The sequence below is a fragment of the Mustela putorius genome, unplaced genomic scaffold (genome assembly GCF_011764305.1).
Source record: "Mustela putorius furo isolate JIRA1106 unplaced genomic scaffold, ASM1176430v1.1 tig00003834_pilon_pilon_pilon, whole genome shotgun sequence".
Classification (NCBI taxonomy): domain Eukaryota; kingdom Metazoa; phylum Chordata; class Mammalia; order Carnivora; family Mustelidae; genus Mustela; species Mustela putorius.
Window position 1 is genome coordinate 85,170,020 of NW_025421987.1, and position 16,264 is coordinate 85,186,283.

At 53.2% G+C, this 16,264-nt stretch overlaps 1 protein-coding gene across 1 annotated transcript; it reads left to right on the forward strand.

Annotated features, from left to right (window-relative positions):
- Positions 1-9: 9 nt before the first annotated feature.
- On the forward strand, positions 10-14,189 carry DVL3 (dishevelled segment polarity protein 3). Its single transcript, XM_004745114.2, has 15 exons — positions 10-461; positions 5,789-5,858; positions 6,383-6,504; positions 6,626-6,735; positions 6,931-7,066; positions 7,256-7,349; positions 7,558-7,627; positions 8,263-8,402; positions 8,583-8,659; positions 8,773-8,840; positions 8,986-9,135; positions 9,892-10,023; positions 10,210-10,377; positions 13,323-13,538; positions 13,637-14,189. The coding sequence occupies exons 1-15, from the start codon at positions 301-303 to the stop codon at positions 14,071-14,073; spliced, it is 2,151 nt and encodes a 716-aa protein (XP_004745171.1). The 5' UTR covers positions 10-300; the 3' UTR covers positions 14,074-14,189.
- The last annotated feature ends 2,075 nt before the right edge of the window (positions 14,190-16,264 follow it).

The window sequence follows — 16,264 nt, forward strand, 5'->3', positions numbered from 1 at the left end:
CGCCGGGGTCCGGGGAGGGGAGCGGGCCGAGCCTCGGCGCAGAGCCGGGAGGGCCGCGGCCACCGGAAGAGTCGCAGTCGCCAGCAGAGCCGGGAGAGTGGGGAGCGGAAGCGGCGGCCGCGGTGGCGGCAGACGGCGCTGGGACCCGGGAGCGGCCGGAGAACAAGGGAGCTGGCGCCGCGGCCGGCCGCCGAGCTAGGCTGAGCCGCTGGGCCGCGCCGACCGCCGTCGCCGCCCGAGAGGCCCGGCCGGGCCGCGGAAGCAGGCCGCGCGCGGGCCGCCGGGCCGGAGGCCGGAGCCATGGGCGAGACCAAGATCATCTACCACCTGGACGGGCAGGAGACACCGTACCTGGTGAAGCTGCCCCTACCCGCCGAGCGCGTCACCTTGGCGGACTTTAAGGGCGTTCTGCAGCGACCCAGCTATAAGTTCTTCTTCAAGTCTATGGACGACGATTTCGGGTGAGGATGGCCCCTGCCTCACCTCCTGGGAACCCCGGCCCCTCCGGCTTCTCGGGGCCCACTCGGCCAGTTTGGACTCCCCTTGTTACACTGGCTTCTAGCCCTACTCTGGATTCCAGAGGGCGACTTGGGCATTTGAGGGGGGGGCCCGGTTTTTCCAGAGGCTGGAGTTCAAGCCCCTATAGGGACTTTACTTTTACCTCTTGTGGGGGACCTAGGCCCCCCTAGTTTAGGAGGACGTCTAACTCCCCCAAAGCAACCAGAGTTCCAAGCCCCCTTCACCTCCTCAGAGCCAGTGTCCTACATAGACACACCCCCGCCTCCACCGGATTCCAGAGCCAGAGCCCCCCACCTGCCGCCTGCCAAGGGAGCCACCTTTTTAGCAGAGACTTGGGGTGTTTGGCACCCGACCTTTGCCCTCTCCATCTTTTCAGCTCCCAACTCAGAGCCATATTTGGAGTAATGCTTCCAGGGGCTATGCTGTAGGACTTTGAACTGAGGGGAGGGGGAGTAGGAGGGGGGCTCTAGGGCCAGGCTGCAAGCTGAGGCTAGCAAACCTAATGTTTATTTAGCTGTCTCCCCTTCCTTGTGGGGTGTTTAGGATGTTGTCAAGGAATCGGAGTGCCTGACCCCTGAGAAGTACCCCCTGGCCCAGGTGCTGATTTCCCTTCAGAATTGGGGCCTTTTTCCTCCAGATGGTAGCCAAGGGGGAGACCTTGGAAAGGGCCTCAGAGCCTGGATGAGAGGGCCAGGAAGCTCTCTTGGTGTTCTTCATCTTCCTCTCCCTGGCGGGGTCTTCTCCATCCAGCTGCAGGGCTTTGGACAGGCGGAGTTTGGAAGCAGGAACTTCCCCTTTAAGAAGGGATGGAATGTTGGAGCCGGAAGGTTCTGTAGCAGCTGGCCTGGGAGGGGGAGCCTGGCCCATCCCCTCACCGCCCCCCCAACTCCCAAGGGACTGGGGGAGGGGGAGGCCCCCAGACTTGCCAGCCCCACACTAACTGGGCACTGGGCCTGGAGGCCTGTGGGGAAGGCCTTCCCGGGCCCTCCAGGCCTAAAGGCTGTCTTTCCAGCCCCAGCCTGAGGCCTGCACTGCTCTTTGGAGCTGAGGCCCCAGAGCTGAGTGAAGGGAGATATTCTCCTTCCTGGTGTTTATCAGTCTGGCTTGTCTTCTGGGACCCTGCCCTTTTGGCCCTGGGAGGCAAGCACCTTCTCTCCTCTTCTGCCTAACATGTTTTGCTGTCACCTTTCCCCACAGAACTCAGGGTTTGATGAGTCCATGAGCTCCTATGTGTGAGAGTGCTTTGTACAGTGGGAAGTGCTATGCAGCTCCTGACCACTCTGGGTTCTCTTGCTGTTCCTACCCTGGGGTGGGGACTCCTGATGTAGTAATGATTGTCTGGCTTCAGTCCAGAGGAAGACACCTCTGACTGGAAGATTCTAAAGGAGGATTGATCTGCAAGGGGTGAGAGTGAGGGGGCAAATGCCTTGGTGTGGTAAGAGAAAAAGAGATTTGGAAGAAACCAAGATGCCCCCTCAGGGTATGGGATAGGGCAAATCCTCTAGAGCCCAGTGTGCGGAGCCACCCTGGGACTGGATGCCTTGGGGGACTAGGATAAGTATGTGTCTCCACCCTCAACTCACCCCTGAACCCAATGGACTTAGCCCGCCTGTTGTAAACCTAGACCCCTCTGGGCTGCCTCCCATTCCGCGCCCAGGCTGCTGTCAAGCCAGGCCTAACTGCAGTCTTAGGAGGGCCCCCATTTCATCTGCTCACTGTTATTGTTCTTTAAATCCACTGTCCGTTCACTCACTCTTTCTTAGCTTGACCCAATCAGTAATATGAAGTCACAGGTATGAATTTCTATTTGTATTTCTTTCTAAAATATGTTAAAAATAAAATACTTAACTATTGAATTAAACACTCATTCAGGTGCACCTGAAGCGATCTTGCGTACATTAGTGGTACTTGAACCGTCCTTGGCAAAGTATCTAGTAGACTGTGTTAACAGGGTTGAGAACAAAGCCAAAGGAGCAGATTGATTTTGTTTTTATTCCCAGGATTATTGAGCAGGAGAGGGCTAGAGCTGTCTCGTCACAGAGAACTAGTAGCTGAGAAGTTTATATCTTTTATTTATTTAACAGACTCTCCTTAGGATGCTTCAGTGTGCATGCACTGATCTAAATGCTCTTCAAATATTTACTCATGCAGTCATCTTAACAGCCCTATGAAATAAGTAGTAATATCCCCAGTTTATAGAGGAAGAAACTAGAGCGCAGAGAAAAAGTAATTTCCCCAAGGCCACACAGCTACTAAGTGGCAGAGCTTGACTCTGCATCAGAAATCTGGCTCCAAAGTCTAAGGCCTTAATCACACAATTGTAGGTGTTACAATTATTGTCACCATTGCACATATACGTCCTCTCTGAAGGAGATGCTGAGCCTTGGCAAACTATAGAGGTGATAGGGCTTAGCCCCTTGAGACCAGGGTCAGGTAGAGGCCAGCGACCTCTGCTGACAGCTGGGAGAGTGGGTCAGAGGAGCAAGGCTGCTCTCCAAGCTCACCCTCTGAGGTTCCAGTTGGTGAAGCCGGAGGACTCCCCAACTCCCATCTGGTCTCCAGAAGTATTTGTCAAGCTAAGGTAGGCCAGACCCTCTTAAACTGCTGCAAAATGGAGGAAGAATAAACATTTTCAGCACTGAGGGAGATGGGGGACGGCGGCTAGAGTGGCCTCGAGGTGGGCAGGAGCAACTTGGGAAGTTGGGCTACCAACTGTGTTGTTCCTTGCTCTATGTCACATACTGCCGTGCCTCTGGGCCTTCTCAAAGCACATTGCTCTTCCCTTGTCTTCCCCACGTGCATATTGCCCCATCCTCTGCATTGAGCTTTGAAAGTTACGGCACTTTATCCCATTTATCGTTACACCTACTCAGCTCCTAGCCAGGACCTGACACCTAAGAAATACTCAACAGATGTCTGTCCAGTGCACACATCTGCTGTTCTTATGGTTCTGACCACTTCCCACTTGCCATATACTTGCATGAACTATCCATTGGGCCATAACCTCCAAGGACAAGGCAGGCTCCTGGTCTGATGCACCTTGAAGTTTATACTGTAGCAAGCATAGGATTTAAAACCTGCTGGGTTCTTAGCAAAGGCTTTTTAATTGAACAACGATGGACAATGAGTGATGCGCAGATTTGTTTGGTCCCTACCCTTAGAAACTTACACCAAGTTGGAAAGAGAGTATGGAACCTGCTAAAAATTGGCACAGCTAATAGTTAGCTTTTATTGTAAGCCAAGATCATGACAGGCATTCACAAATCCCACTTACCAGGGTAAGACAAAGGTTTGGAAAAGTTAAGAAATTTCTCTAAGCTAGGAGATCTAATATGTGGCAGAATCAGAACCCAGATTTGTTCAACTGTGTGTGTGTGTGTGTGTGTGTGTATGTTAGTGCTATGCAACCATGAGCCATTCATCTCCATCATGGGAGGGGGAGGCCTGTCTGAGGTCCCCCAAGGCTGTTGCTGAAGATCAGCTGATCGTTATGAGTCAGCAGAGCCTTGGCGACCTGTCGGTGACCCCTAGAAAGAGAGGAAACATCTGTAGCATTGGAGCTGCCTGGTGGGGCCTGCTGGGGGCGGGGGTGGTGTGGTGGGGACTCAGCAGCAGTTTCCCACCAGAGAGAGACCCTCTCCAGAGCAGGTCAATCTCTGTCATGCGACCCACATACCCCATTTTCCTTTGAGCCCCAGGTCCCGTGTTGGACTGCAAGCTTAGGGTATCTTCTGGCCAGCCTGGCTGATGACTCTGAGCTATCTCCATGTCCCTTCTTTTCAGCATGTTCTATCCTTGGGCTTTCTGCCATCGTGGGCTTGACCAGAATGATTAGAGCTGCTTTCCCAGGGTCTTTGTGGGGTTGGAAATGGTGGAGGAACCAGAGCTAGATGGGAGGGAGAAGGGCAGGCTCGGTCTTTGAACTTGGCTGTGAGTCCAAGAATGTGAGCATCATAAGGAGCCAAGCACGTTCCCGGCTCTGGACAGAAGCTGCTCCAAGAACAAGGAAGGACTAGGCTTCCCAGTCTCCTTTCTTGCTGTCTTTCCTCTCTGCTCACAACCCCAGGCATGTCTTCCTCTTGCCCCTGATCACATTTTTCCAGCTCTGTACTCCTAGAGTGTTTGACACAGTCTGGGCTCCTCAAACTTTTCCATTCCTTTCTCTAGCCCCAAACTGTAATCGTGGTCTGACTTCTTGCCTTGATGTATCCCCCGAGCCAAACTACATGCCTGTACACATCCCACCCCCTCCCTGCCCACATCACTCTCTCCTCCCCCCACTACCACCACACATACAGATCCACATCACCTGTCATTGTAAGAGAAAAAATGTGAAATACCATGGAAAGACCATAGGTTTTGCAGTCAGGCAAGCTTGGGGTTGAATTCCAACTCTGACATCTTCTAGCTCTATGACCTGGAACAAGCAACTGAATGTTTCTCTATTTCTTTACTCATAAAATGAGGATCTTGTCCTTACAATGAAGGTGATGTGAAGATTATACATTCCAACTATAGGGAGATACCGTGGTATAATAGCTAAGAATAAACGCTAAAGAATCATGCTGGCTAGGATTCAAATTCCAGCTTTTATTAGTGTGTGACTGTGAGTGAGTTTCTGAACCTACCGAGCCTTAGTTTTCCCATCTGTATCTATCTTAGCATTGCTGTGAGTAGTAAATGACCCAAGTAAAGTGCTTAGCTTAGTGCTTGGCCCATGGTTCATGCTTAGTAAATGAGAGCAGTTGGTACTGTTAGCATAATGGCAATGGGGGATGTTCATTAGACATCTTTTCCCCTTCTCTTTCCTAATTTGCTTAAACTCTTCATCCACACCTCCCAGAAGAATGTCAGGATTCCCAAGAAGGAAAAGACAGAAATAAGGATGTGCTTTTTCCTAGTTTAAGGTCAGAGGGAAAGAATAAGTTCAGCCCAGAAGAGCTATGTTGGGACTGGATAACACACTCTTGGAATTCTAGGGAGTAGCCACATTTATAGGGGACAGCAATTTGTCAGGTGTAATTTGTAATCACCTGATAACTGAGAGGACACCCTAGGATGGCATCTGGCCTGGGCAGGGCTGGTGTCTTCCTGGTGGTGCTAAAGAGCAGTCCCTGGGTGACCCCCACTTCTGCTCCCATTTGAATACGCTTAGGCTGGTGACATGATTCCCAGTTTAGGGTGGAAGGGCCCTTGAGTTAGGATTGTGAGGACCCTTCCATTTCCACCCTAGAAAGCTCACCCTGAAATCCCCATCCTTTCCCTGCAGAGTGGTGAAGGAGGAGATCTCTGACGACAATGCCAAGCTGCCCTGCTTCAATGGCCGGGTGGTGTCTTGGGTAAGGAGCCCTCCTCAGCCCTCTTTCCTCCTGCATCCCTGCGGTGGACTAGACAAGAAAAGCGTTGTTAAGATTATAGCTAGTGGTTTTATACTTCAATATCTGACTCTCCCCTGAGTTTTCTACCTGAACTGTTTCTCACCCCAGATTCTGTAGCCTTGGTGAAAGCTGTGGGTAGGGAGATGGAATGTGGGGAAGGGAGGGACAGAAACACTCATCAGAGACACAGATGTCTCCTATGCCCTTTGAGGCACTTTGCCACAGGTTCCAGCCAACCTCTGTCTGGGACCACTGACCCTTGTTCTCTGCCCCCATCCCACTTCAGTAGCTCATGTCTTCCATCCTCCCCATCCATGAGCAGTGAGTCCAGTCGTCATCCCAGCTGACCTTGCACAGTCCTTTCTCTCCTGCCTCCATATCCCCTGGTTCATTCTCCCCAAGTCTGCATGCCATGCCGGAAGCCAGCTATCTGCTGATCCCTGGTGCCCCCGTACCATACTACCCACCCATTCTTTCCCTGTCAGCTGGTATCTGCTGAGGGCTCCCACCCAGAGCCAGCTCCTTTCTGTGCCGACAACCCATCAGAACTGCCACCGCCCATGGAGCGCACAGGAGGCATTGGGGACTCCCGGCCCCCATCCTTCCAGTGAGTGTGGCCTGAGAGTGGAACGGGCCCATGGGGGAGGCCTGCATCAGGTCAGCCCAGGGCTAGGGGGAGGGAACCCCCAGCCTGCCCCCTCTCCCACCAAGTCCTCTCTTCCCCACAGCCCTCATGCTGGTGGAGGCAGCCAGGAGAACCTGGACAATGACACAGAGACGGACTCCTTGGTCTCTGCCCAGCGCGAACGGCCACGCAGGAGGGACGGTCCAGAGCACAGTGCGTCTTCCCTGAACAGACGCCTTCCCTCCCCATCCCTACGCCTTCCCTCATAGCTTCCATTCAGCTACCCACTTCTTTGCCCTTTCCCAAGCTCTGGGTATGCCTGACCCCCGTGCAGCCCCAAGCCCAGCCCTGTGCCTCCCTTCCCTGCTGCATGGGCACTGTGAACCCAGCTACCTCTGTTCCCTGCAGCAACCCGGCTAAATGGAACTGCAAAGGGGGAGCGGCGGCGAGAGCCAGGGGGTTATGATAGCTCATCCACCCTTATGAGCAGCGAGTTAGAGACCACCAGCTTCTTTGATTCAGATGAGGATGACTCTACTAGCAGGTGGGGCTTTGGTTTCATTGATACTATGGGCAGGTGACCCCCCGAGGAGCCCTGACCCCACCTCCCTCCCCCCAGGATGGTGGGACCCTGGGAGGGCTGTGGGCTTTGCATAAGGGACTTGGGCCCTGCGGTGCCTCTTGTGGGGCAGGGCTGGGCCAGCCTGGTGGGGAACGACTATGGGCCCCCCAGGTTCAGCAGCTCCACAGAGCAGAGCAGCGCCTCACGCCTGATGAGAAGACATAAGCGGCGGCGGAGAAAGCAGAAGGTTTCGCGGATTGAACGGGTATGGGACCTGAAAGGCCAGGGATGGGTGGGGGCAGACTGAGCCCTGTGCAGGCAGATCCAGGCTGTGTGCTTCCTTAGACCCCCTTCTTTTGGGCCAGCATTTGAGCCTTAGAGGGGAGGGGAGGCTGAGGGCTGAGGAGGAGCTAGGTGGGAGCAGTGAGTTCTTGCCACCCCTGCATGCTGCTCAGTGCCTCTGTCTATTTCAGTCCTCATCCTTCAGCAGCATCACGGACTCCACCATGTCACTCAACATCATCACTGTCACTCTCAACATGGGTGAGTCTGGTGAAACAATACTCTTGAGGGCCTGCCTACCGTATGCCAGATACTGGGCAGACTTGAGGAGTTCAGAGAGGCACAAGATATGTTCTCTGCCCCCGAGGAGCATTCTCTCATAAATATAAACTGGTACATCAACTGACCATTTCAATAGCTCACGAGCTAGGACAGAGGTAAGCACAGAGAGCTATGAAAATAGAGGATGGCATCAGGGAAGGCTTCCTGGAGGAAGTAATTTCTGATTCCTATCCCCCTTCCCTTTTTCAGCCGTTGCTTATCACTCTCTGATTTCTGCCCTAGTGCTGTCTTTAGGAGATAGCTGAATGTAGTAAAAAGAGCCCCAACCTTAGTATTTAAGTCTGAGTTGAATCCTGGCTTTGCAACTTAATGGCTTAGAAAAGTCATTAAGGTTCTCCAAACCTCAGTTGCCTGCTTTGTAAAATGGGACTAAGAGATCCTGTGGCAGAGCTGGCAAGGACTAAATGGAAGTATGCATGACCATACTGAGCACAGGGCCTGATTCAGGTTCACTGAAATGTTAGTTCCCATCCCTTTCCACCCTTTTCTAATAAGGGACTCAGAATTTGGGTAGGAACTTTATTCCCCTCTTAAGGTTGTGTCACTCTCTATAGAAAAGTACAATTTTCTGGGCATCTCCATTGTGGGCCAGAGCAATGAGCGCGGTGACGGAGGCATCTACATTGGCTCCATCATGAAGGGTGGGGCTGTGGCTGCGGACGGACGCATCGAGCCAGGAGATATGCTGTTACAGGTACATGTGCCCCGGAGGTGGTGCTGGGGTTGGGGCATAGGGGGATAATCCCCATCCCTGTACCGGCTCATTTAAAGGCCACTGCTTGGTAGGGGGAAGACCTCCTGATCCATTAAGCTCAGCTTCCCTACCCATCTCCCCAGCCCAGCTGCTTATCCCACTTCTGACCCTCTCTCCCAGGTAAACGAGATCAACTTTGAAAACATGAGCAATGACGACGCGGTCAGGGTCCTGCGGGAGATTGTGCACAAACCAGGGTATGGATGGGACAGGACATGGGAAGGAGGGAGCAGGCACTTCTGGCCATCAGGCAGGGGGCTTATCTGGACTCCATGCATCCAGCCCTCACTAGGAACCCCCTTGCTTTCAGGCCCATCACCCTGACTGTAGCCAAGTGCTGGGACCCAAGTCCACGTGGTTGCTTCACACTGCCCAGAAGTAAGTGTTTGGGGGACTCGGCCCTAAAGCTGGTGCTTGGTACACGTGAACCCTGTCTCTCCATACTTCTCTGTTCCCCTGAACCCTCATACCTTCCCTGTGGGGCCTGGCAGGGGGCAGCCCCTGACTCTTCTCCTCCCTGCAGGTGAGCCCATCCGGCCCATTGACCCTGCAGCCTGGGTCTCCCACACTGCAGCCATGACTGGCACCTTCCCTGCCTATGGCATGAGCCCCTCCCTGAGCACCATCACCTCCACCAGCTCTTCCATCACCAGCTCCATCCCTGACACAGAACGTGAGTGTCCAGCCCTGCCCCCTAGGCCCAGCGGGCAGGGCCGGGTGGGAGGGACTGATGAAGGCGCACATGGAGACTCTTGCTTAAAAGTCAGAGGGGGCTGGAGAGGGGGTTGAGTTCATTCCAGCTTCCTCACACTGCAGCTTCCCTCAATGGACACCCTACCCTCACTAAACAGTGTTTGCCTCTGAGCCTGTATTGAGCATCCTGTGAGCCTCAGTTTCCTCTAGTAAAATGGGACTAATGATATGCACTCTACCGGGTTCCGGGGCGAGGGAGGGAGGGTTTAATGAGAGGATATAAGTGAGGCCCCCATCCCAGGATGTGGCATGAAGTAAGCACTCAGAAAATGACTGCCATTTTTACTCTAACACACATGTTATATACTATGCTAAGCACCTTCATTTATATTATTTAATTCTCTCTTCAAATATCCTTGCAAAATATGGTAGCACAGCTGGTTAAGCGTTGGACTCTTGATCTCAGCTCAGGTCTTGATCTCAGGGTTGTGAGCGCAAGTCCTGTGTTCAGGGCTCCACACTGGGCATGGAGCCTACTTAAAAAAAAAAAAAAATTCTTGCAAAATAAATATTAAAGTCCCTATTTTTACAGAGGAGGAAACTAAGTGTCCTAGAAGTCAGTAATGTGCCCACCATTGGTCCGTAGTCATTAGATGGTAGAGCTGCAGAGCAGACTTTTCTCTCTACCTAACTCTGTAGCCTCTTTCTGCCTCACCATTCTGCCTCCCACCCCCAGGCCTAGACGACTTCCACCTGTCCATCCACAGTGACATGGCCGCCATTGTCAAAGCCATGGCCTCCCCTGAATCTGGGCTGGAGGTCCGTGACCGCATGTGGCTCAAGATTACCATCCCCAACGCTTTCATCGGTGAGAGGGCTGCATGGTGGGATGAAGGACAGGGTGGGGAGTGATGGGGCAGGGCAGGCTGGGGGCTGAAGATCTCCCTTGGGCCACTCCCTTGAGCTGGAACCAGCCCCAGCCTTGTGGCTTCTGGGAGGTCAGAGGAGCCCAAGTCAGGTGGGCCTCCCAGTCAAGTGGTGGCCTTGCCCCCAGGCTCGGATGTGGTGGACTGGCTATACCACAACGTAGAAGGCTTCACGGACCGGAGAGAGGCTCGAAAGTACGCCAGCAACCTGCTAAAAGCCGGCTTCATCCGCCACACTGTCAACAAGATCACCTTCTCTGAGCAGTGCTACTATATCTTCGGTGACCTCTGTGGCAGTATGTGCCTCCCCTACCTCCTTGCTCTGTCTGCTGGCTGGGAGTGGGGAGGTGCACAAGGATGTGGCAGCAGACCCCAGGGAGTCCACATGAGGCATGAGCAGGCAACCAGGCTGGGGGCCCAGCTTGAGGCCTGGCACAGGCCTCCCTCTCTAGTGGAAGCAGAGCCCATTCAGGCCTTTTCACCTGCTCTGCATCCCCATCTTGGGGCTGGCATTTTCCAAGCGCCTCTTCTGTTTCTGGCCTATATTGGTTGTTTCTGAGCATCATCTCACCCTCACTCAGTTCTCACAACCCCCGCCTCCTCACCTTTGGGAAGATGGATCACTGTCCCTATTTCAGCCAAGGAAACTGAGACTTAGAGAAGTTAAATAGTCCACCCATTCTCACAGCCAGATGCAGAGGAGTTAGGCCTTGGGTCCAGGTCTTTCTGGCTCCAGAGTCCTTTTTCTTGCTATAATCTGGAGCTGCCTAGGTATGTGGTGTTGCAGAAACATTGTCTTAGCCAGGTCAAACAAAGATCCTACCATTGGCCCCTAGTCACCCTCCCAGCACCAAACAGGTTCCACCAAGGCAGGACCTGGGGCTAGCCTGAGGCCCCAAGTCCCCAGCCTCCTCAAACCCTTGAGGATGGTCTGGGTCTTGGGATGAAACTGAAAATAAACTGTCAGGGCCAGCTTAGAGAGGACTCTGCAAGCTGCCCCGAGCATTCTGGACTTGGTCCTGAGACAGTGCAAAGCCAGTGAGGGCTTTTAAGGAGGAAAGGTCTTCAGGGAACCCCCTTCTCCTGAGCACGTAGACAGCCCTTGGGAAGAAAGGGGAGTCCTCAAAACAGGACAGCATTGCTCAGGGCTGGGAGCAGAAGCCCCCCTCCCAGCAGCTGCCTCTGCCTCAGGGAGCCTTTTGTCTGCCCAGAGATGCTTGCTGACTGGAGTCCAAAAACTGACTTAAAATGCTTCACGTGAGGTTCTAAGTCTAGGAAGGCTGTTGCTGCAAAGCACAAGTTCGTGATGGGGGGTGATGGGTGCATAGGGTTTTGGAGTTGGACAGTTCTGAGTTCAAATCCCAGCTCCGCCCTCTCTATGTGAACATGGTAAGTGACAACCTCTCATTGCCTCAATTTCTTGATCTGTAAGTTGGAGGCAACAGTAGAACCTATCTCAGAGCTGTTCGGAGGTTAAGACAGCATGTATAATGCTTTTAGTACCATGTTTGGTTCACAGTAAGTGCTCTAAAAAAGTTCTCCATTATTCATAAATTTAATTGATTCTAAGGTGAATATTTCTTTCACATTTCAGTATCTCTGAAATTGGGGTGCATCTTATAATTAATGGCTTCTTAGACTCGATCCTGTGTAGTTACTATTGTTATCATTAGCAGAAGTCAGCCCTGGCTCTGAACCTCCAGGGACCCTTAAAGCTTCTCAAGGCAGCTGTGGTTTTTGCTCAAGAGATGTTAGTCTATCCCTGGGGCCAAGGCCCCTCAGAGGCCCAGTTCAGGGATATGCCGACAGACAGGTCTTTTTCTTCTCACTGGCCAAGGTCTCCTCAGCCTCCTCAGCAGGAAAGAATTGGGGACCTGGGATACCCAGAAGCCTCTAGTCATTCCCCTCAGGACAGCAGCCTGGAGGTTGAAACAGTCACCAGTTCTTGGGGCATGAGCCATGGCCAGCCCCTGCTCCTCACCATCACCATCCCCCATGCTAGCTGCAGGCCTTGGCAGTCTGATGGCTGGTAGACTCCACAGACTGCCTCAGCCCTCTCACATCCCCTCTTCTGACCTCTTCTCTCCTGGAAACTTGAGCTCACTTACAAAGGGCTCCATCTGTATCCAACACCTGGCTGGTAGGGCAATTATAGCTCTCTTAGAGCTCTGGGACCTGGTATGATGAGGTGTGAGCAAGGGGTGTCCCAGGTAGGTCATCACTTCTGGTGGCCCCTTGTATTCCTTTTCAAGTAGTTCCAACATTGGAGTGGGTAGCCTTGGCCTTAAGGAGTGCACGATTTCCTGGGGGAACCGGAGTCGTGAAACAAGTAATGTTAATACTGTGAAGAATGAGGCCTGGCTGGGAATGGGGTGGAGGGCACAGAAGAGGCACCTAAGTGGTTCTCTTTCTGAGGCCTTTCCACCTTACCCAACAGCACCAGAAAATCCATTTAGGCCAAGTCCCTTCTGTACAGGGGCGCTCTGAAAGGCCTATGTTTGTTCTGGCCTATAATGGGTACTTTTTTTAGTTCTAGGTGAAGGGAGAGGGCAAAGTTTCACCTAAGTTTCCCCCAGCTGCTCCCTTCTCTTTATTAATGACTCACCTGGAAAGGTCAGAAGAAAATAAGTAACTCCTAGCTTCTGCTCTGGCCACAGTTTGGATTGACCTCAGGCAGGTCATTTAACCTCTCTGGACTTCACTTTCCTCATCTGGAAAAAATGTGACTGATGCCCTCTTCACAGGCTGGTGGTAACATCTGCATGAGGTGAAGGGCTTTGATCATGCCTAATGACTCCCAGGTTTGCAATACCTATCTGCTAGTTCAGCTTCCCGCACTCCCCTAAGTGAACAGAGAACATTGCCCATTTAAGACTTCTGCTACTTCTTCCAGTTTACTAAGGAAGGAGGAGAAACTGTCAAACCCCTGGAAATGGGAGTTGGGTGTCAGGATTGGGCATTGAAGTGGGGGCTTAGGGCCTTCCTGAGGAGGGTTTCCCTTGGTGCTGTGTCTGCAAGGGTCTCCCTCTCCACCATCTCAGATGGGTAGTGGAGGGGGTCTGAAGAAGTGAGAGATCTCTGACCTGTGCCTCCTCTCATTTTGGGGATAAACTACCACGGGTGTTAGGTATCGTGGTAAATGTGCCCGCCCAACCTAGAGTGGGGACCTCTGTCTCCTGACCTAGGGGTGTGGGGGCGTGGGATAGACCCAGCTCATCTGGCCTTCTCCTCCCCTCCACAGACATGGCCAACTTGTCCCTCCATGATCACGACGGTTCCAGTGGTGCCTCTGACCAGGACACGCTGGCCCCTTTGCCACACCCAGGGGCCGCCCCTTGGCCCATGGCTTTCCCTTACCAGTACCCTCCACCCCCACACCCCTACAACCCACACCCAGGCTTCCCAGAACTGGGGTACAGCTATGGTGGGGGCAGCGCCAGCAGTCAGCACAGTGAAGGTAAGGCAGAGGCAGCGGTGGTGGGGGCACAGGAGAGCCCCAAGCCGCTTCTGCCAGCTCTGAGCATCTCCCACCCTGGGCCTGCCTGTCCCCTGCAGGTAGCCGGAGCAGTGGCTCCAACCGTAGCGGCAGTGACCGGAGGAAGGAGAAGGACCCGAAGGCGGGAGACTCGAAGTCAGGAGGCAGCGGCAGCGAGTCGGACCACACATCCCGCAGCAGCCTGCGGGGTCCACGGGAAAGAGCGCCCAGTGAGCGCTCGGGGCCTGCTGCCAGCGAGCACAGCCACCGCAGCCACCACTCAATGGCCAGCAGCCTGCGCAGCCACCACACGCACCCAAGCTACGGTCCCCCTGGCGTGCCCCCTCTCTACGGTCCCCCCATGCTGATGATGCCCCCACCGCCCGCGGCCATGGGGCCCCCAGGAGCCCCTCCGGGCCGCGACCTGGCCTCTGTGCCCCCCGAACTGACAGCCAGCAGACAGTCCTTCCGCATGGCCATGGGAAACCCCAGTGAGTTCTTTGTGGATGTGATGTGAACAGGGCCCCTCCCCCACGTCGATCCCGCTCCCCGGCGGCTGCGTCCCTCTCTCCATCCGTCCGTCTTTTTTACTTTGTCTGGTACCTGAAAGGGAAATAAATTGAACTAAATTCAGGCGCGCTAACTGCTCGCTGGGCGCAGTGAGGGTGGGGTGCACCCACCGGTCGCCACTGCGGCCCCTAACCTGCCACCACCCCCAGCTTGTCCCCCTGCCTACTAACTGCTGCATAGGCCTTCCCAGGATGCTTCGTTTCTGAGACCCAACTTGCTGGTGCTGCTCCTTATTCCCCACACACACTTCAGGAATTGACACCAGCAGACCCTTTTTGGGCCTGCTTGTCCCTTTATCCTCACTTTTCCCCCCTCATCAATCTTGCACCATTCATTCCTCTACATCAGCTCTCCATTAACTGCATCCCCTCAAGCATGTGTGCTAATCTCCTAAATTTCCCCCTCACAATACTGACACCAAAAAATACTTGCTTCATCTACCCCTCCTCCTAACCACCCACCGCACCCCCCAGGGCTGCCTCAGTACTACGCCTTAGAGCCGTAGTCCCTTCCAGTAAGCATCCAAGCTATCCAGCCTGTGCGGACCTTTACTGGAAGCCCGAGGGCCCCCCTTAGTTGCCTGAGCTGCTGGTGGCTTCCAGGAAGCATATCCGCTCTACCCCTATACCTGCACCCCCATGCCCACCCTGTGTGCTGGTTCCTTCAGACCCCTAACCCTACTAACCAGCAGGCTCATCTCACCTCTGGGCCTGAAACATTTCTTTTCTTTCTTTTTTCTTCCCTCAATTTTTCCTGGGCCTGGAGCAGCCAAGAATTTCGGGCTGTTTGACTTTCTGTGAGCCCCCAGCAAGGGGAGGCCCAGCCTCCGAGGAGACCAGGAACCCTGCTTCTGCAGCCCCTCAGGGCTTCCCAAGGATGTTCAGCTCCCACACCCCCACTTCAGCATGTTGAGTCATTAGGCTTTTGTGGAAGGCTTCAGCCTCTCACCCATGTATGAGAGACTCTGTTCCCCTTTCCAGAGGGTGCCCCATTCTTCTCTCTCTCTCTCTCTCTCTCTCCCTCTCTATCTCTCTCTCACACACACACACATACACATATGTGCCTATGTAAGTTCACTTAAGTCTCAAGGCTGGTCCCTACCCAGAGGGCTGGACCCTCTCTCCCAGGTTGTAGGGCTGGTCCCCTGACTTCCCTCTCCCCTCAAGCCTCCCACACATGTCCTCATCATCTTTCTACCTGGATAAAGCTCGTGAATTGGTTCTCAGGTTAGGCTCAGCAGAGGACTCCGCAGGCAACTGGCAGGTGGTTCTCACCCTGACCCTCACCCCATACACCCTTCCCTTATTTCACAATCACAGAAAAAGGTTGGGCAAGGGACTTCTGGGACTCCTACTAAAATGCCAGGTTTTATTTTTTACCTTATTCTCCAGTTGAAGCAAATCATGACTTTCTCTTTAAACCTCTTCTATAAATTCTCCTGGCTCACCTAGCCATCCATGTTTTTAGGACTGGGGTGTCAAGAGTAGGATTAAGTCTTAAGCTCCAAGCTTTGGGGCAAATTAGGGTAAGGACATTTTTGGCATTCATTCATTTAACCAATACTTCTGGAGTTTTTGGTGACCAAGGGCTGTGTTGGAAGCATGACTCAGTCTTTCCTGCCTTCTAGGAGCTCTAGGTTTGCTCCCAATCCAGGCCATGGCTTTCTCTAGCCACCACTACAGGGCTGCCTCCCTACTTTTTCTTTTCTGACTCTGCCATGTTCAACTCCACTATCGCTCATGTTCAACTTCACTATTGCTCATGCCTTCAGTGTTGGTGCTCCCAGTGTTCCATCTTTAGTTCACTTCTCTTTCCTCTATGTTTACTTTCAAAATGATATCATCTATCCTGATGTCCTCAATTGTCCCTGATACACCTGTGATTCTAAAACACCTATCTCCAGCCACAATTTGCCTCCAAATCTGAGATCTGCATTATCACCCACTGGACATCAACATGGACATATCCATATGGACTCAACTCATTTCCCGCATCAAGTATGTTCCTGAATTCCGATCCTGGTGATCTTTATCACACTCTACATAGGTACACCAGCTAGGAACATGTATGGGCTTAGATTCCTCCTCATATCTTACAAGTCAGCACATCATATCATTCCACTCCAAAAATCTTTCTTA